At 45.3% G+C, this 20,170-nt stretch overlaps 1 protein-coding gene across 1 annotated transcript; it reads left to right on the top strand.

Annotated features, from left to right (window-relative positions):
• Positions 1 to 356: 356 nt before the first annotated feature.
• On the top strand, positions 357 to 13,562 carry LOC141917676 (zinc finger and BTB domain-containing protein 5-like). Its single transcript, XM_074811073.1, has 2 exons — positions 357 to 1,355; positions 6,086 to 13,562. Exon 2 carries the CDS (start codon positions 6,090 to 6,092, stop codon positions 8,112 to 8,114), a length of 2,025 nt encoding a protein of 674 aa, XP_074667174.1. The 5' UTR covers positions 357 to 1,355; positions 6,086 to 6,089; the 3' UTR covers positions 8,115 to 13,562.
• Positions 13,563 to 20,170: the final 6,608 nt, after the last annotated feature.

Below are 20,170 nucleotides of genomic sequence, written 5' to 3'. Positions count from 1 at the left end.
GCACTTGTGAGACTGCATCTGCAGTACTGTGTCCAGTTTTGGGCTCTCCAGTACAAGAAGGGTAGTGACACACTGGAACAAGCCTAGAGGAGGGCCACCAAGCTGTTCAGGTGCTGGAGAACATGACATCCAAGGAGAGGCTGAGAGAACTGGGCCTGTTCAGCCTGGAGAAGAGAGAGGGATAAGGACAGGGAGATTACTTGCCAATTACCATCACGGGCAAAACAGACTCGACTTGGGGAAATTAATTTAGTTTACTGTCAGTTAATTGTAACAGAGCAGGATAATGAGAAATAAGAACAAATCTAAAAACACCTTCCCCCCCACCCCTCCCTTTTTCCCAGGCTCATCTTCACTCCTGACTCTTCTACCCCCACCCCTCCCCCAAGCAGAACAGGGTGATGGGGATCAGAGGTTGCGGTCAGTTCATAACATTTCGTCTCTGCGGCTCCTTCCTCCTCATGCTTTTCCCCTGCTCCAGTGTGGGGTCCCTCCCACGGGGTACAGTCTTTCATGAACTTCTCCAATGTAGGGCCCCTTTCACTGGAGACAGTCCTTCCCAAACTTCTCTAATGTGAGTCCTTCCCCTGGGCTGCAGTTCTTCAAGAACTACTCCAGCATGGGTCCTTTCCACAGGGTGCAGTCCTTCAGGAATGGACTGCTCCAGCATGGATCCCCCATGGGGTCACAGGTTCTGCCAGAAAAACCTGCTCCTGAGTGGGCTCCTCTCCACAGGCTGCAGTTTCTGCCAGGAGCCTGCTCCTGCGTGGGCTCTCCCACAGGGTCACAGCCTCCTTCAGGACACATCCACCTGCTCCAGCATGGGGTCCTCCCCGGGCTGCAGGTGGAGATCTGCTCCACTGTGGACCTCCATGGGTGCAGGGCGACAGCCTACCTCACCGTGGTCTGCACCACAAACTGCAAGGGAATCTCTGCTCCGGTGCCTGGAGCACCTCCTCCCCCTCCTTCTTCACTGACCTTGATGTCTGCAGGGTTGTTTCTCTCACATTTTCTCTCTCCCCCAGCTGCTGTTGTGCAGCGTATTTTACCCTGATATGTATCCTTCCACAAGCACAGCTCACCAAGTATCATGACACTCATAAAGCCCTTCTGGAGCGAGGCCATACCCAGGAAGCTCTGTGATTAGCTGAGGAAAGGGGAGAGGGGGTGGGGCTTACTCCTCCCAGCTGCTCTTTCTCTTGGTCACGTGTAATTGACGCGAGTTGGGTTTCTTGTGCTGCACTTCCTACGTCATCGAGAATGTGAGGCGGTGGATACAGCGTCCAGTTTGGTCGGCGGCAGTGGCAACTTTTATCTCCAAATTGCGTTTTCAGGTGGCATGGAAGACACAACAGGTGAGTCACTGGGGAGAGGGTGTGCTGCTGCATTTGTCTCCACTGCGGCGGGGTCACCCTGTGCGGCCTCTCTCTCGTCCCTCATTCCTGTCTCATAAGGATTCCCGTCGGTGGTGAAGGTCGTGCTGGGCTGGACTGCTGATGCCTCAGGAGCATAGACGTCCTAGACTGTCACGGCAGCGCGGAGGGGGGCGGGGAGCACCCGGAAGCGGCAGGAGGGTGGTGGTGTACGGTAGCCGGGTTGCATCAATTCATCCCTGCGCTCCAGACTGGGAGTGGTGTCTTGGGACACGCTCCTCCGTGGGAACCGCAGGAGAGACGTTCTGCCATGCCTCTGAGTAGGCGACGACTGGACAGGAGTAGGGAGAATAACAGCACGCGGCAGTCTTCTGCAAGCCACCTGGAATTCTAGCTGCTGATCCCTTAGTCACTTTCTCTCATCCACGCAGGCAGTGAACTCTGCAGTACCTGCTGCCGAGGAGCTGGTGGCAGTCTACACAGCAGAGCTTGAAAGTCTGATCCTGCTCAGGACACAAACACACTCAGGTTGCTTCTCTAAATCCCCACATTGTTCCTGATGCAGGCACCGGGAAAAGGCTAGACAAGAGAATGCAATGGCTGCCTTCCAAACTCAACACTGTGTTTAGGTGTCTTTTCTTTTGACAGTTCCACTTCTTTACAGAGAATCTTTTCTCAGACTAGAAGAAAAAAATAAATAGGAGAACTGTTCAGGTTGGAAGGGACTTCTGGAGGTCTCTAGTCCAACCTCCTGCTTAAAGCAGGCTCAGCACTGAATTCAGACCAGCTTGCTCAGGGTTTTCTCTAGTCAGGGATTGAAAACCTCCAGGACTGGAGACTGCACAACTTCTCAGGGCCCCTGTTCCACCGTTTGACTGTCCTCGCAGTGAAAAACAGTTTCCTTATAGTCAGAGTGAACCTTGCTTGTTTCAATTTGTGCCCATTGTGTCATCTTCCTGCTACGCAACACTGTGAAGAGCCTGTCTCTGTCTTCTTGATAGCCTCCTCATAGGTACTGGGGAGCTGCTATTAGGTGCCCCTGCAGCCTTCCTTCCTCCAGGCTGAACAAGCACAGTTCCCTCAGCCTCTCCTCATAGTGCAAGTACTCCAGCCCCCTGTCGTCTTGGTGGCCCTCTGCTGAATTTGATCCACTTTATCAATTACTTTCTTGTATTGGGGTGCCCAAAATTTGACTCAGCATTCTAGATGTGATCTAATGAGCACTAAGTAAAGGAGGATAATCACTTCCCTCAATCTACTAGCTATGCTCCTGGTAATGTAGCCCAGGATACTGCTAACCACCTTTGCTGCCAGGGCACAGTTCTGGCTCATATTCAGCTTGCTGTTTTCCCAAGATCCTCGGGTCCTTTCCCCAGCCAGTCCCCAGATGGCATTGATGCCAGGGGTTCTTCTTCCCTAGGTGCAGGACTTGGCATTTGTCCTTGTTGAATTAAATTAAGTTCCTGTCAGCCCGTTCCTCCAATCTGTCTAGGTCTCTCTGAATGGCAGCCCTGCCCTTGAGTGTATTTACTTCATCCTCCCAACTCCTGCAAACTTGACAAGAGGAAGATGCATCACTTCCTCTAGGTGTCTGATAAAGATTTTAAACAACACAGGTCCCAGGATAGACCCCTGCAGTACCCCACTTGTCACAGGCAATCCCGGTAGAGTACAGTCCATTAACCGCCACTCTCTGAGCTCAGCCACCCAACTAGTTTTCAAACCCATCTAGTTGTCCACCCATCCAGACTATAATATCCCAACTTGGATGCAAGAGTATTGTGGGATACAGTATTGAAGCCCTGCTAAAGTCGAGGTAAATGACTTCCAGTGCTCTCCCTTCATCCACAAATCCTGCCATTTTATCACAGAAGGCAATTAGGTTGGTCAGGCATGATAGCCCCTTGGTAAATGCATGCTGACTGTTCCCAATCACCTTCTCCTTCATGTGCCCAAAAACATGTTCCAAGAGGACTTTCTCTATGATTTGTCCAGGAACTGAAGTTCCCTGGGTTGAACTTCTGGGTTTTTTTTTTTTAAGATGAACGCAACATTTGTCCTTCTCTAGTCATCAGGGAATTCCTCTGATCTTCATGACTTTTCAAAGCTGATAAGAGAACGGCCTCACTATGAAACCAGCCAGTTCTCTCAGCACCCTTGGATGCAGCCCATCTGGTCCCACGGATTTGTACAGATTAAGTTCTCTGAAATAATCCCTGATTCAATCCTCATCCACTGTTGGTAGTTTTCTTTGAACCCTGTCTCTAAGCACAGAGGCCTGGGAGACTTTGTCGGTGAAGACTGAGGTCAAGAAGGCATTGAGTACCTCAGCCTCATCTATGTCCACTGTCACTAGATCACCCATCCCATTCAGCAATAGGCCCACTTTCTCCTTGTTCCGTCTTTTACTATTGAAGTGGTAATAGAAGCTCTTGTTGCCCTTGATCTGTGATCTGTAGAGTTCCTCAAGTTGCTTAAAGAAGGCTTTGCTTCCTCACTCTGTCTGTAACAAACTCTTGCCACAATATCACACTTATTGGCCTCTGCTTTGATCTTGTTCAGTTCCTGTTAGTTGTAAGGGTAGTCTTCGGAAATTGAGACCAATGTAAGCAGAGATATAGCTGTATCTGGGATGGAATCACTTCTTGGAAAATAAAACCAAACTGGGTAACCAAATTCATTTCCTTTATCATATTTAACTTCTGATTAAATCATATAATGAAGAAGGCAGTCAAATATCGTAAACCTGTCAGCTCATGGTAACTATTAGTTGTATGGGGAGCTATCTGTAGAGAAACAGGTTAAAGAATATTATCTAATATTGCTATTTATTTTCCCTCAGATGGATATGCAGAGTTATTGGGGGGGGGGGGGTTTTCGCTTCAAATTTTAGTGTCTTTTATTAAGTAGTTCAAATAGCTTTTTTTTTTTTTAATTTTTATTTCAGTTGTACCATATTTTAGTTCAAAGTAAGCAGTAACTAAGCAACCATTTTGGCACTAGCAAGCCACTCATCCACTTCTGCTTTCACTGGGCCTGACTTTTTGTTTTGACACCAAAATAATTACAATGATTCTTCAGCGTGTTGACTACTTGTGCAAAATACTATAGTGCAACTAGTAGGTCTTACTCAACAGGCCTTCACCAGTATCTGTAAGAAGTATTAAGGGTTCCTCTATTATAATGAGCTACCAAGATCGAAGAATTTCTTACTTACATGCATAGCTATGTCTTGAAAAGTGACAGACTTAGAGGTTAATGCAAATAGTTAGGAACCATCTGTAGTCAAGTTTTGAAAAATATTGTATTGTTCCTGCTTTAAGTTGGTTGATATTGATTAAGAATTACCAACTTAAGAGCCACCAGGCAGTAATTAGACGCTATCCTAGTGATAAGTTATCAAACCTGAAAAATAAACAAAACCCATAAAACCTTCTACTTTAACTATCATGCATGTGCTTGGCATTAGGATGGGGATAAAAACTAAATAGATAGGACCAGCGTTTCCCATATTTGGTGGTACAGGAGTACCAGTTTGCAGTACTATTCTGGTTAACTATTTGAATAACCTGTGACCTGAAAGCCATCAGGCCTTTTTAAGTGGTACACACTCTACAGTGCTCAGTAGTTCAATCAAGATGGGAAACATCCTGATCTCCCCGGGCTGCAGGGTGGATATCTGTTCCACCGTGGACCTTCATGGGCTGCAGGGGCACAGCCTGCCTCACCATGGTCTTCACCACGGGCTGCAAGGGAATCTCTGCTCCGGCTCCAGGAGCACCTCCTCCCCCTCCTTCTTCCCTGACCTTGGTGTCTGCAGGGCTGTTTCTCTTGCATATTCTCACTCCTCTCTCCCAGATGGTGTTGCGCAGCAGGTTTTTTATCCTTTCTTAAATATGTTATCACAGAGGCGCTACTACCGTCACTGATTGGCTCAGCTTTGGCCAGCGGCGGGTCTGTCTTGGAGCTGGCTGGAACTGGTTCTGTCTGACATGGGGGCAGCTTCTGGCATCTTCTCACAGAAACTACCCCTGCATCCCCCCTTTGCTACCAAAACCTTGCCATGTTAACCCAATACAAGGTTATATTTCTATCTGGAGTTCTGTATTCAAATTATGTTTGTAGTTCATGGCTGCACACACATGAAAATAATCACTCTAATTTAAAAGTTGCTATGCAGAAGGCAGGTATTTAAATGAAGTTTTTTGTGATGTAACATAGCAATTGGCTCTTTGTATGCTCCTGAAGATGAAGTTAGACCAATTCATACTAGAGTTAAAGCTCAAATTTTTCAATATGTGGAACAATTTATCAAAGACTGTGTTGGCTTCTTTACAAGTAGAAACTTTTACATTGGAGTTTGATGGTTTACTGAAGAGGTGTTTTAGTTTGAACAGGAATTAACAGGAACCACATTGCATTATTCAGGTCACAGTAGAGCATCCTGTGACATGTTCATTGTGGTGTTAGCTATTATGCTATGTTAACTCAATAACAGATTCTGGTTTGCAGATTCTTTTATTTGTTTTTGTGCTGCTTCACAGGGTTGACAGCATAAGTATAATATCAGTATGATAGTGAGAAATTAAGGTAAGATTTTGGTCATCTGTCTCTTAGCCATCATATTTTTTTTAAAAAAACTGTTCTCACTGTGATCTAAGTCAAACTTCATCCATTTTTAGCATTATAGCTTCTTCTGCTTTATTTTATAGAATCATGGATTTTCCAGGACACTTCGAGCAAGTCTTTCAGCAGCTAAACTACCAGAGGCTTCATGGCCAACTTTGTGACTGTGTCATTGTGGTGGGAAACAGACATTTCAAAGCCCATCGCTCTGTTCTGGCAGCATGTAGTACACACTTCCGAGCTCTCTTTACTGTAGCAGAGGGTGATCAAACTATAAACATGATTCAGCTGGACAGTGAAGTGGTGACAGCAGAAGCTTTTGCTGCCTTGATTGATATGATGTACACTTCTACACTAATGCTTGGGGAGAGCAATGTAATGGATGTCTTGCTGGCTGCTTCTCACCTACATTTGAACTCTGTTGTTAAAGTGTGTAAACATTACCTTACTACCAGGACACTACCAACGTCTCCACCTAGTGATAGAGTTCAGGAGCAAAATGCACGCATCCAAAGATCTTTCATGCTTCAGCAGCTTGGGCTGAGCATTGTGAGCTCTGCATTGAATTCCACCCAGAGCACAGAGGAACAACTAAATACCATGAGCTCATTGATGAGAAGTAACATAGAACAACGTACTACCTTTCCTATCCGGCGTCTCCACAAGCGTAAACAGTCTTCTGATGATCGGGCCAGACAGCGAATCAGACCTACCTTAGATGAGTCTATTTCAGATGTTACTCCAGAGAGTGGGCAGTCAGTAGTTCATTTACAAGAAGATTTTTTTTCACCAGATTCACTGAAGAATGTGGACAATTCTAAGGCTGATTCTGTTACTGATAAAGAAGCAGATAATACTATTATGTTTGATCAGTCTTTTGGTGCTCAAGAAGATGCTCAAGTGCCCAGCCAGTCAGACAACAGTGGAGGAAACATTTCACAGATATCCATCTCATCTCAGGTAATACAAGTGGAAACCAGTTTTGATCAGGAAGCTACTTCTGAAAAAAACAACTTCCCATGCAAAAATCCAGAGGTCAGTCTAAATGAAAAAGAACACACAGGGGTGATGGTTAAATCTGAGCCTTTGAGTTCCCCAGAGCCTCAAGATGAAGTGAGCGATGTCACTTCTCAAGCAGAAGGCAGTGAGTCTGTTGAAGTGGAAGGAGGAGTGGTGAACGCAGAGAAGATAGAACTGAGTCCTGAAAGCAGTGATCGTAGCTTTTCTGACCCACAGTCTAGTACTGATAGGGTGGGAGACATCCATATTATGGAAGTGTCAAATAACCTGGAACATAAGTCCATTTTCAGTATCTCAAATTTTCTGAATAAAAGCAGAAGTGGTAACTTTGGTGCAAGTCAAAATAGCAATAATAACATTCCAAATACAACAAGGGACTGCAGAATGGATGGTGATGCCTCTTACATATTGAGTCCAGAGTCTGGGCCTGCTAGTAGTCATTCCTCTGTTACAGTTTGTCATGTAGAGAATCCATTCAGTGAGTCTGCAGACTCTCATTTTGTTAGACCAGTGCAGGATGCAATGGCTCTTCCATGTGTACAGACTTCTGGGTACAGGGCTGCAGAACAATTTGGTATGGATTTTCCAAGGTCAGGCTTGGGCCTGCACTCTTCATCAAGGACAATGATGGGATCTGTAAGAGGTGGAGCTAGTAGCTTTCCTGGCTATCGTCGCATAGCTCCCAAAATGCCTGTTGTGACCTCTGTCAGGAGCTCCCAGCTACCAGATAACACTTCCAGTTCCCAGCTGTTAATCAATGGGACCACTTCTTTTGAAAATGAACATCCTTCACAACCTGGTCCACCACAGTTGACAAGGGCATCTGCAGATGTTCTCTCAAAATGTAAGAAGGCCTTATCTGAACATAACGTCTTGGTTGTTGAAGGTGCTCGTAAATATGCCTGTAAGATCTGCTGCAAGACTTTTTTGACCCTAACAGACTGTAAGAAGCACATTCGTGTGCATACAGGAGAAAAGCCTTATGCCTGTTTAAAGTGTGGCAAACGGTTCAGCCAGTCCAGCCATCTATATAAACATTCCAAAACAACCTGTCTGAGGTGGCAGAGCAACAATCTACCTAGCACTTTGCTTTAATCTCCCCCACTCCCTAGTCCCACGGGAATGCTAATACAAGACTGGAGTATTTCAAGAACACTAATGTTCTTTTGTTCAAGGCTGAAGGTTAAGAAGCTGCCCTTGTACATTAGTGAATGATTGCATGTGATTGTGCTGTGTTCACAAAAGTCTTGGTTCTGTAAATTGGTGATAATGCCATATGTACCTCACAGGGGTGCTGTGAGACTTAAAACAACTGTTAGTGAACTGCTTTGAGATCTTCAGAAGGAGACACTGTAGACAGGTTAAGAGTTATTGTTAAATACATGCAGGTCTTGGGCTCACAGGGATGTAATCCCTAAAACCAAGTAGTTCCATTGTAGGGCAGACAGGTGGGGGTTGAGTGAGAATGTAGTTAACTCCTAATTATGTTGGAGTAGCATGTTTCAAGAATGAAAAACTGAAGGGCAAATAATTGGGGGGGGGATTTTGTAAAATTCTGAAAACATTTAAATAAATGACCCATAACATAAGTTGGTAAGTTGTGTATGAACAGTAATGCAAAGAGATCTTTACAGTAACTAATACAGATTGCATATTCTTAAAAGAAAACCAACCTTGGATGCACCTGTCTGCCATAAAATGCTTTAAAATGTTAATTATGAAAGTAGTTTTAGGGTTCTGAATGCATTTTTGTCTTTTTTTGCAGTAAAGGACAGTGTGTAATGAAGGTACTTAAAATAAGTCCACAACAAGTAACTTCTGTACTGTTAGATGTGTACATAAGTACTCTGAATACAGCAAGATCTGATTGTTTCAGCTTTTTTTCTGTAAAAACTTGTATTGAGTAATAAGTGAAATACTGTTTCTTGTTTGTGCTATTCTTAGCAATATTTTAACCAACTTGTATTTCATATATTTAAATTTCATAGACATGGAAGTCTGAAATGAGCTTGTCTATATCTACTTTGTTTTTTTAAAATGAGAGATGTTTTGTGGTGACTCTTTACTAGGTATAAGGTAGTTTCTTACTCCAGATGCAGATAGTCAATCTGATTCACATTATTGTGTAAGCATACTATCATTTCCTCATTTTATCTTCAGGCTTTAATTTCTTCCTCCATATACTTACTGTCCTTCCTAACTATAAATTGTTTCTCAGATCAATGTCAGGAATGAGTCTCACTTGCCATATTTATGGATGTCGCTGTATGAAATGTAGCTATCAACATCAATCCTTCAGTTTAGAATAGTATCATAAATGTACTTTTTCAAGTAAGTAAAAATCTAGCATTAATTTCATTAAAAATATAGCATTATACATTTTGTAAAGCACAAGTTCGGTGATCTTTATTCTTCAGTTGCATCGCATGTGTTTTAATTTGTCACAGATGAAATATTTGACACCATTATGATTTAGCAGCAATTCAAAATTTATTAATGGTGTGAGGTGGATCAAAAGGTTGAACTTTAGCAGTACTTAATGATTGACCAATTTAAAGATTAACAAGGTGATTTGGTAGAATATGTTATAATTAAAACAGCAACTTAATTACAAATTCAAGAATGACAGGATTCACACTAACTTACTACAAGGTACCCTGAATCAAAGTATATATATGTACATATGTATAAACACAAAACATACACACAGACAGGAATATTTGGATCCTTGTGAAGGCAAACGTGCATATTCAAACACATAGATAGGTAGAGAGGTGGATGGAAGAGGCTAGCCTATAGTTAAAATTTCCCTCTTCTCGAGTTTAGAGCAAAAACTCACAATGCATCAGCATTTCTCAATGGGCGATAATTGAGCCTCAAGAAGTCTGACTTCGCCCTGGTCTTTCATCGGCTTTGTCGGCAGATGATCTTTTAACCTCGAGAAGTCTACGCCTGGGAGGTGTCCCAACTCAGGGGAGATGCTGGTCACAGCCTGCTGAGATCCAGGAGAGCTCATAGGGTCTCACTTAGGGCCGCTATTTATAGGATTGCAAGATGGTTGACTTGGGTCAGTAATTTTTCATTTTGGCCACAATTCTTGTCAGGTAATTCTGGTACCTTCCAGAGCAGGCTATGATCCAGGCTGCAGGAGTTATAGATACAGTTCCCAGGCAACAGGAGGTCCAGGTATGGTCAGGGAGTGCCTAATTGTCCCAACTCATTGCACTTGTATAAAGAACAAGAAAGTGCCAGATTGTCCCAGCTCACTGCACTTGTAGCCAAGACAATAGCACAATGTTGGCTGGCTCCTGACATTGTAATGTGGCCCAGGGGGTCTGCACCACCACAATTTCCTCTTCTTAGAAACCACTGTAACTAATAATGTTTACAGGGGATTTTTTTGTTTTGGTTTTTGTTACAGATGCCCATGAACTAACTATTGCCTTTCAATGTATTAGGTTTCTAAGTAAATTTTGGAGTACTTACTTATACTGATAAATGTTACTCTGCTATGTGGGAGCTGGGTCAGTGCTTCAGCATGTCAGTTCTACCTAGAACAGACAGATATTTAACATTTTCTATATCTAAGTCACACAGCAGTTGCTGCTTTTAATATAAAAACATACTTGCAAATTTCCCCTCTTTGTTCTGTATAGCAAATATATCCTGTGTGATGTTATTGACCAATTTTGAGGAACTTGGGCTATCTGATATATAGGTTAGCCTTCTGAATGATCTTGGATTTATATTTAGGTAAACTGAAAAGAAAATCCTAATTCACAGAAGAAAATCCCAATTCACAGTGCTGTAACTAATTTTAACTGGACAAACAATCCAAAATATTGAATCACCAAAACAAAATGTGCATTGTCGGACCAAAGGAAATATGGAACTCTCTCTACATGCGTCTTTATATGAAACAGTACTTCACTAATAAAGAAATGCATCTTTATCTCCTCTAACTACACTTCTCCATGTTGGAAAAACTGCCTAATGTCTGTCAATACTTTATTTGCAGCTTGAGCATCCAAGCTAAATAAGAATGTGGAACTATGGTGATTAAATCCTTTAGTATGTTAAAATCTCACTATAGGTTTTATTTAATGGTCACATTTCTGGATCTTTATTTTTAAAGCATTAAAGAAATTTGTCATACTTACAGGAAGCAGTAGGAAAGAGCACATTTTGTTTGATAATCATATAGATATCAGGGTCTAATGACATTGAGCCTCACTCAGTCTCACTGGATCAACAATAAGATACAGTATTGTCTACTTAATTATCTTTCTTGTGTGTTGCCTTATTAGTGACATCCTGCCTATTTTTTCCATCTTCCTTACCTTTCGAGTGTTCCCCTTAAAATTAGTTTTATCTGTATTTTCTATCTGCTTTCATATGCTACATTGCACCTGAAATCCTACCATGTTTAACTGTACTTTTTAACTAGCCAGAGGTTGTAAGGGAGGACTTAGTTTTTTAAAAAAAATTTGTTTGTTTGTTTTTGTAAGTAGCAATTTTTAATTTTCATCATTCATTGATTCTAGTGTTCCTGGAGGGGCATACTGAAAACCCAGGAACTTGTGTCTGACTGCTCTTGCTTTCTTAGTCTTTCACTATCATAGATTCACAGAACATTTAGGTTGGAAGGGACCTCAGGAGGTCTCTAGTCCAACATCCTGCTCAAAACAGGGTCAGCTATGAGGTCAGACCAGGTTACTCAGGCTTTGTGCAGTCAGGGCTTGAAAACCTCCAAGAACAACCTCCCACAACCTCTCTTGGCCCCTGTACCACTGCTTGATTGCCCTCATAGTGAAAAAGATTTTCTTCATATCCAGTCCGAACTTCTCTTGTTTCAACTTTATTCCTGTTGTTTCTCATCCTCCCACTATGCACCACTGTGAAGAGCCTGGCTCCATCTTCTTGTTCTCTCCTTGTATGTATTGGAAGGCTGCTACTAGGTCCCCCAAAGCCTTTTTTTCTCAAAGTTGAATAAGCCCATTTCTCTCAGCCTCTCTTTATGAGGCATTTGCTCTAGCTCCCTGCACTTCTTGTTGGCTGTAGTAGGTCTGGCTGGGATGGAGTTAACTTTCTTCATAGCAGCCTATATGGTATTGTGCTTTGCATTTGTGGCTGAAACAGTATTAATAACACACCAATGTTTTGGCTATTGCTGAACAAGTGCTTGCAAGGTGGATGTTTGGCTGCTGGCCAGGGTCAACCCACCCTAGTGGCCTTCCACTGAATTTGCTCCATTTTGTTGATCTCTTTCCTATATTTGAGGCCCAAAACTGGATGCAATATTCTAGATGTGGTCTAATGAGTGCCAAGTAAAGGGAGATGACCACTTCCCTGGATCTATTGGCTATGTTCCTGTCAATACAGCCCAGGATGCTGTTAGCTGCCTGGGCATATTGCTGGCTCATGTTCAGCTTGCTTTCTACCACAGTCCCCAACCCTTTACAGCAGAACTGTTTCCCAGCCAGTCTATCCCCAGCCTGTATAGTTGCAAGGGATTTTTTTCCCTCGTGGGGGTAGAGTTTGGCATTTGTCCTTGTTAAATTTTATAAGGTTCTTCCTTTTGGCCCATTCCTCCAGCCTGCCTTGGCCTCTCTAAATGGTAGCCCTGCCCTAGCTTATCAACTGATGCCCTAATTTGGTGTCATTTATAAACTTGATGAGAGTGCATTCTATCACCTCCTCCAGGTCATCGAAGAAGATGTTAAACAGGAAAGTTCCCAGGATACACCCTTGCAGTACCTGACTTGTAACCTGCCTCCAGGTAAAGACCTGTAAACCACTACCCTCTGAGACCAAACATCCAACCAGTTTTTTATTCATATAGTTGTCTGCCTATCCAGAGTGTAATTTCCCAACTTGGATACAAGAATATTGTGGGAGACAGTATTGAAAGCATTGCTGAAGTCGAGCTAAATGACATCCAGTGCTCTCCCCTTGTCCACAATCCAGCCATTTTATCATAGAAGACAAACAGGTTGATCAGGTGTGATTTACTCTTGGTAAATCCATGATGACTGTTCTTAATCACTGTAGTGATCCTGACCAGAAGACCATTGTACATCAAGGAATTAGTGATCCACATAACAGTTAACCTGAGGAGGCCAGGCCTGTGCTGTGCTGCCTATACAGTGTGGCCTTCAGGCCAGTGTTTGTGTTGCACAACTTCCTTGGCTGCAGGATAAACTCAGCCAGCTCATTGTAACAAAGCGCCCACTTGATACCAGCAATTATGCCAGCTGTGTGGTCTTGCCTTTATCTAACAGTGCATCAAGAAGTTCTCATGTGAACATCCTTTGTGAATAAAGTTGTTTTCTTGTAAGGAAATTATATAATAGCTCAAATGACCAAAAAGGAGGAACCTCACTCTATGGACAGAATCTGCACAGTATACCATGGGAAAATCCATCTGGGGTCTGTCTGATGCTGCACAAATGCAGGGTTCACAGCATCTGAAAGGATCTTAGATTTACTCGCTATCTATATTCCTCTTCTTATTCTGTCTTATTAAACCAGCTATTTTACTTAGCCATTTGTTGTTGGGCCTTTCTTATTGAGATCCATAAAGAACCCTGCACTATCTCCCTCTCTCACTTTTCTCCACCCACCCTCCCCATCCCCCCACTGCAGAACAGTCACCTTTTTCTCCTTCATATGCCCAGAAACATGTTCTAAGAGTCAGTTCATGATTTTACCAGGGACTAAAGTTAGACTGACTGGCCTGTAATTCCCTGGATCATCTTTTTGGCCTTTTTTGAAGATGGATGCAACATTTGTCTTTTTTCAGTCATCAAGGACCTCCCCGGATCTCCACAACTTTTCCAAGATGATAGAGAGCAGCCTTCCAGTGACATCAGCCAGCACTCTCAGCACCCTTGGATGCATCCCATTTGGTCCCATGGACTTGTATGGGTGGATATTTCTCAAGACGTTCCTGATTTTACCCTCATCCAGTACTGGTAGAGTTCTTCTCCTTGAACAATGTCTCTATGTACAGACTCCCAGAAGACCTTGTTGATGAAGACTGATACAGAGAAATGATTACTTGTTTTAAGACTTATTTACTTATTTACTTAGAGAAAACTGCTTAGCAACTTATTTACTTACTTCTAGCAAGTTACAGTATTACTTATAGTATTTTTGAATATTGCTAAGAATCCTGCTTGCCCAGACTGTTCTGTGGAATTTTACCAAGGACTACTGTGTCCATCAAAACAAAGCAGTTTACTGTGAAAATCTACCAAGAACTGCAGTGTTCAGCAAAATATCATGTTTTTGTCCTTGGGGAACAGGTGTGCTCTAACTAGTTGGGCCTCGGTAATGAGTAAAGATAGCCATATACGGATGGTAGAAGTTTCATTGGTTCCCTTTGAAGATAGGATGAGTAAAGCGGCTGAAAAACATTTTTGTTGTTCAAGAAATTGGCCAAGAGAATCTGCGCATGCTCCGGGGAAAAAAACAAGGTGAGAAAGACTGTGAGCCTTCCTCCCAAAGACCCCCGGAGACGCCCCCCAGGAGGCAATGCACAGGTGCAAAGAGAACATAAACTGCTGACACCAGCCTCTAGAACTAACCCAGCCTTACTCATGCATATGTATGTTTGTGTTATGTAATCCAATGGATATGTATATCCACACTCTATAAGTTTCTGATAAAATGTGCGGTGGGTGTGCAAGCTTTGTGGAGAAATCCCCTTGCACCCCGGCCGGAGTAAACATACCTGCTTTATAACTCTATTTGAGTTGTAGAGTCTTTTTCCGCAAGTCAGTTGGCACCCCAGATGGGACCCTCTCTGTCCGGCTGCAGGACCAGCTGAGAGGGGGACGCTCTAGGCACACTCTGAGGTTTCTTTCTCGGAGAACCTCCCTTGCTCTCCCGATCTCGGCAGGGGCAGACAAGGACCATCTATCGGCGGATCATGTATGTTGGAGAGGGGGGAGACCTGTAAGTCGTGAGGAGACGTCCTACGCGAGGTAAAGACCCTTTGTGCTCAACCCTGGGGTTGGGGTGTGAGTCCCCAAGTGGTGGTGGGCCCGTGGGTGGCAGGGTGGTTTCGACACTCTGACCATATTGGTATCCTGGGTCGACCTGGGTACTCCTAGTGCGGGGGTACAGGAGTGGTATGAGTTGTGTGAGTGGGGTGGCATTGCCGTGTTACCATCAAATGTAAAATCTGGTACCGTTTATAATAATTTAGTCGATATCAATCAGGTGTTGGATCTGTGGTAAATGATAAATGGCAAACGGCTCATGGTATATGATTTATGCTTTTGGCTTTGATTTATGACTTTTATGATTTAGCAATTGTTGTAATTGGTGTTTTGATGTTTGTAGTATTTGTCATTTGATGTTGTGTGAGTAATAAGTGTAAGGGCCCCTTTGTGTGGGTGTGTGACTGTTCTGCGGGTGTGAGGCGCAGCCCAGCTGCAGCTGCGGAGTGCAGAGTTCTCTGACCCGCAGTCCCGTTATCCCGCGAGGGAAGCGGCCGCAGAGGAACGAAGCGCAGGGCAGACTCTGTACCAGTGGGGGGGTAGTGCAGGACGAGGGAACATTCCTTAGTACAGAGCGCCCTAGTGCCTGCCCGCTGGGTCACTGGTGCTGCCTGTTTGTTCGGGCTCAGTGTTTGAAGTGTCACAGGTGAAATATCTCCTCTAGCGGGAGGCAGTAATTCTGTGTTAGTTGTTGTCTTGAATTTAGGTGCATACTCTGTGGGGAGAGGGCACCCTTGTACCATCTGCCTGAGGGGGATATTGTCAGCTTACTTGGGTAGCGTTTTAAGGTAAAGTAGACGAGATGGAAAGCGGCCAGAGTGGGGGAATAGTCAAAAAGTGTCCCCTCGGCTGTATTTTAAAATGCTGGAAGAAGATAGGGGGACCTCCAGGCACAAGTGTGAATAAAAAGACACTAATCAAATATTGCAATCAGTGGTGGTCCCTATATAAATTGGATGAGAGGGAAAATGGCCCCTTAATGGGTCCTTGAATTATAACACCCTGCTACAAGTGATGCTGTTTTAAGGAGGGATGAAGTCTCCTATGCAGACATGTTTTTCATCCTTCGAGACCATCCTGAATATCAAACAGACTGTGGCCTGGCACCCCCACGAGATCCACTAGTGCTGGCACTGGAGAAGGAAAATAAGAAGGAAGGGAAAGAGAAAAGGGCCAAAATAAAGGATTTACCAGAATACTATAAACCACCGGTAGGAAGCCGGCAGGAGGAGAGTGAAAGTTTGGAGGAGCCAGAGTCAGGCTCCCTGCCTCACAGCCCCGTATCAGAGATGGGGATGGGAGAAGCGAGCAGTTGTGCTGGCTGCTCTGAGAGAGGCCCTAGGGCCGGATGGGGGGGGCCCTGTCAGAATAAAAGTGCCGTTCACTTCCTTTGATCTTGCAACTTGGAAAAGTGCAGCGAAGGGATATCGAAGTGACTCTGTTGGGGTGACCAAGCATTTTCAGTTTCTAATAAAACACCCATGCTGGGACCCCAAGAGAGGAGCCCATATGAGATTGCTAAATGCACATAGATATTGGATTGTAAGGGGCATGGAACAGGCTATACTGAAAGCAATTAACAGAATCACAGAATCACAGAATCGTCTAGGTTGGAAAAGACCTTGAAGATCATCCAGTCCGACCATTAGCCTAACATTGACAGTTCTCAACTATACCATATCCGTAAGTGCTATGTCAACCCTACTCTTAAACACCTCCAGGGATGGGGACTCCACCACCTCCCTGGGCAGCCCATTCCAACACCTAACAACCCGTTCTGTAAAGAAATGCTTCCTAATATCCAGTCTAAATCTTCCCTGCTGCAACTTGAGGCCATTCCCTCTTGTCCTATCGCTTGTTACTTGGTTGAAGAGACTTGTGGAATGGCTTGAAAACAACGGACATATCATGAGCGATCCAGACCAAGGGGCCTCACTGTAACAACAAGCTGCAGCTGTATTCAAGGACATAAACAAGGCCGAGACACCCTGAGAAACTACATTCCTGGGCAAAAGATAAAGAAGTTGAAATGTCGAAAATAGGGGGTCTACCTGGGGGGAGAGCAGCGCGTGGACACCACACCGGGACCAATCCTAGGGGGCAGAAGGGCGCGTGAACAAGTAGCTTTAGCCTATTAGCAATAAGATAGCGGCGCGTGAAGCTTGAGATAGAGTATAAATTGCTGTGTAACCTTTAATAAAGTGGCATCAACTCGATCACATTGGTCGTCTAAGTTGTGTCCGGGACTTCTGCGTCAGCAAGTGGCACCCGACCAGGGACCCGAGGGAGCCTCATCGAAGATACGCGGGACTCAAGCCCTGGGGAATCGGGACCCTCCCGTCGGTGCTCGCCCGAGCAAGAGAAGACGGCCCAGAGGGGACAGTATCAGCCGTAGCAGGCGCTGCCCCGGCGCCTGGGAAGACGCGCGCGCAATCGTCGGGAATCTCGCCCTGATCAGGTGAGCGGCTGGGGAGGAGATGGGGTCCGCGCTGGGTAAAGAAGAAGCGGCAGTGGTTAAGCTCCTCCAACATATACTCTCTGAGAGAGGATTATCTTATCAGGGGAACCTGAGGAGGGTGCTGTTGTGGGCTCGGCAGCACGGACTAATCCCCTCAGTGAGCGCAGCCTTTGAAGCAGCTACTTGGGCGCAGCACTGTGGGACGACATTAGCTCAGGCTCTAAAGACAGTGGGAAACTCTCCACCGTGTGGAGATTGGTCCTAGACACTCTGACAGAACTGAAAGCAGAACGGCAGACCCCCGCCTCCGCTTTCGCTGCCTGGTCAGCAGAGGCCGAACGCGCTGGCGCTCAGGATTCCGCCACTGCTGGGACGTTCGCGGGATCCCTGTTCCCCAAGGCGGCTCCTAAAAGGAGGGACGGGGACGCTGCACGCGCAGCACCCGTGCGGCAGGGAAGGCAAGAGCAAAAGTCAACAGATTCACCACCGCTTGAGTCCCCCCCTCAAGCTCAAAGGACCAATCCCCGGAGCGCCCCGCCCCGCCCCCGCCGCCCCCCGCCGCCGCCTCGCCAGAGGAAGGCGCCGACCCAGCCCTGCCCCCGTCCTCGCCCCCGTCACCCCGACCGGTGCAGGAACAATCTCGTTATGGTTTACAAGATCAGCACTTGCGAGACCTAACGAGAAAATTAGAGCAACTTGAGGTCCGAATGCAGCAAGCGGCTCAGCCCACCCCTACGGCACCGCCTCCACTCTCTGTGTTAACCCCTTCTTTCGCAACACGGGGAGGGGGGGGGGTGGTCAGAGGGAAACGGTGGCGATCGGGCCGCTGCCATCGTCGGCTCAAATGGGAGGGGGGCACTGGGAGGCGCGGGTGGTAATGCTAATCCGGCACATCGATGGCGGGGAGTTACTCGGGATGCGATAATTGAGGGGCAGTTTAACGAGCTGGGACCAATGGCGTTCCCGGTAACAGTAACCCCACAGGGCAATGAGTGGGAGGCCTGAGACTGGAAAGTGATTAAGGAGGCAAAATTAGCCGTAACACAATATGGGTTAAAATCGCCATATACTAATTCAGTAATTCAGCATATTCTTACAGCACATTTATTAACTCCATATGACGTGCGCATGATTATACAAACCTTACTAACAGCTTCCCAACAATTGCAATTTCTCCAACGTTGGCAAGTGGCCTGCGAGGCTGCGGCAGCCACACCCCGTCAGCAAGGGGATCCTCTATATGGGGTGCAAGCTCAGATGCTGATGGGCGCAGGCCCTTTTGCCAACCCGGACTGGCAAGCAGGGTTTCAACCGGAAGTGTTACGGTTAACCCAAGAATTGGCCCTAAAAACGATTTTAGCTGTACATGATGAAAAAGTGGTGCCAGCATTTACAGGAGTGAGACAGGGGCCCACAGAGCCCTATCCAAAATTTATTGACAGATTGCATGCCGCTATTAACAGCAATCCTGATTTAAGTGATGAAATGAAAGTTAAATTCCTTGATATGCTTGCTTATGACAAAACTAAGAAAGCCTTAAGCCTTCTCCCACGACAATCTACCGCAGGTCAGCTGCTGGAGGCAGCAGAGCGAATGCTTGATCAGGAGAAAGCTGCCTCTATGGCTGCTGCGGTAGGAGCTGCAGTTACACCAATTGTCAGAGGCAGACACAATAAAGGGAAGCGAGATAAGAAGTCTTTTAATTGTGGGAAACTGGGTCATTTTAAAGCAGAATGTCGACAAAAATGGTGTGAGCACTGTCAAACAGATAGCCATAATGCTCGTGTGTGTCGAAAGAAGGGAAACAGGACGCAGAGCGCACCCCGCCCTCGCACGACAACACAAGTCCAGGGTGCTTGGACCACTGCTCCGCTGCCACCTCCGGAAGTGCAGGGGTGGACTTGGCAACAGCAGTAGCTGTTACTCTTACAGATACTGCAATACATCTGGTTGATTCTAATCTGGTGGGACCTCTGGGACATGGTTTAAGTGCCTTATTAATTGGACGTTCCTCAGCATCTACAAAAGGTATTTTTGTCATCCCAGGACTTATTGATGCTGACTTTGAGGGAACAATTAAAATCATGGTATACACACTTACTCCCCCCTTGACTATCATGGAGGGATCGAAAATTGCTCAGCTAATTCCATTTGAATCAAAAGTGCCTAATGCAGAACAAAGGAGAAGGGGGGAAAAAGGCTTTGGGTCCACCGGACAACCAGATGTTTTGTTAGCCATGGACATTAGTCGGGGGAAGCCAGAGGAGCAGATGGAAATGAGACACCCTAATGGACAGACGAGTAAATTACGAATGCTCATTGACACTGGAGCAGACGTCACGCTCGTACCCCTTTATCAGTGGCCTAGACAGTGGCCTTTAGTGCCAGCGAATACAGGAGTTCTAGGGATTGGAGGATCTCAAGTCACATCCATCAGCAGAGACACAATAGCATTTATGTTTCCGGATGGCAAGCTAGTAACCACACGTCCCTATGTGATGCACTCACCTGTGGCACTGGTGGGCAGAGATCTGCTCAGTCAAATGGGAGCTCGATTGATTACTTCGCCTTTTTAGGCGCGGCCACGGTAGAGCAGCCAATCCTAAAATTAACCTGGAAAACTGATGATCCCATATGGATCGACCAGTGGCCGCTGAAACTGGATCGGCTGCAAATTATTAATGATT

This window comes from Strix aluco, chromosome W (genome assembly GCF_031877795.1).
Source record: "Strix aluco isolate bStrAlu1 chromosome W, bStrAlu1.hap1, whole genome shotgun sequence".
In the NCBI taxonomy this organism is placed as follows: Eukaryota; Metazoa; Chordata; class Aves; order Strigiformes; family Strigidae; genus Strix; species Strix aluco.
The sequence above is the reverse complement of the archived record's forward strand: the minus strand, read 5'-3'. Positions and strand labels throughout refer to the sequence as shown.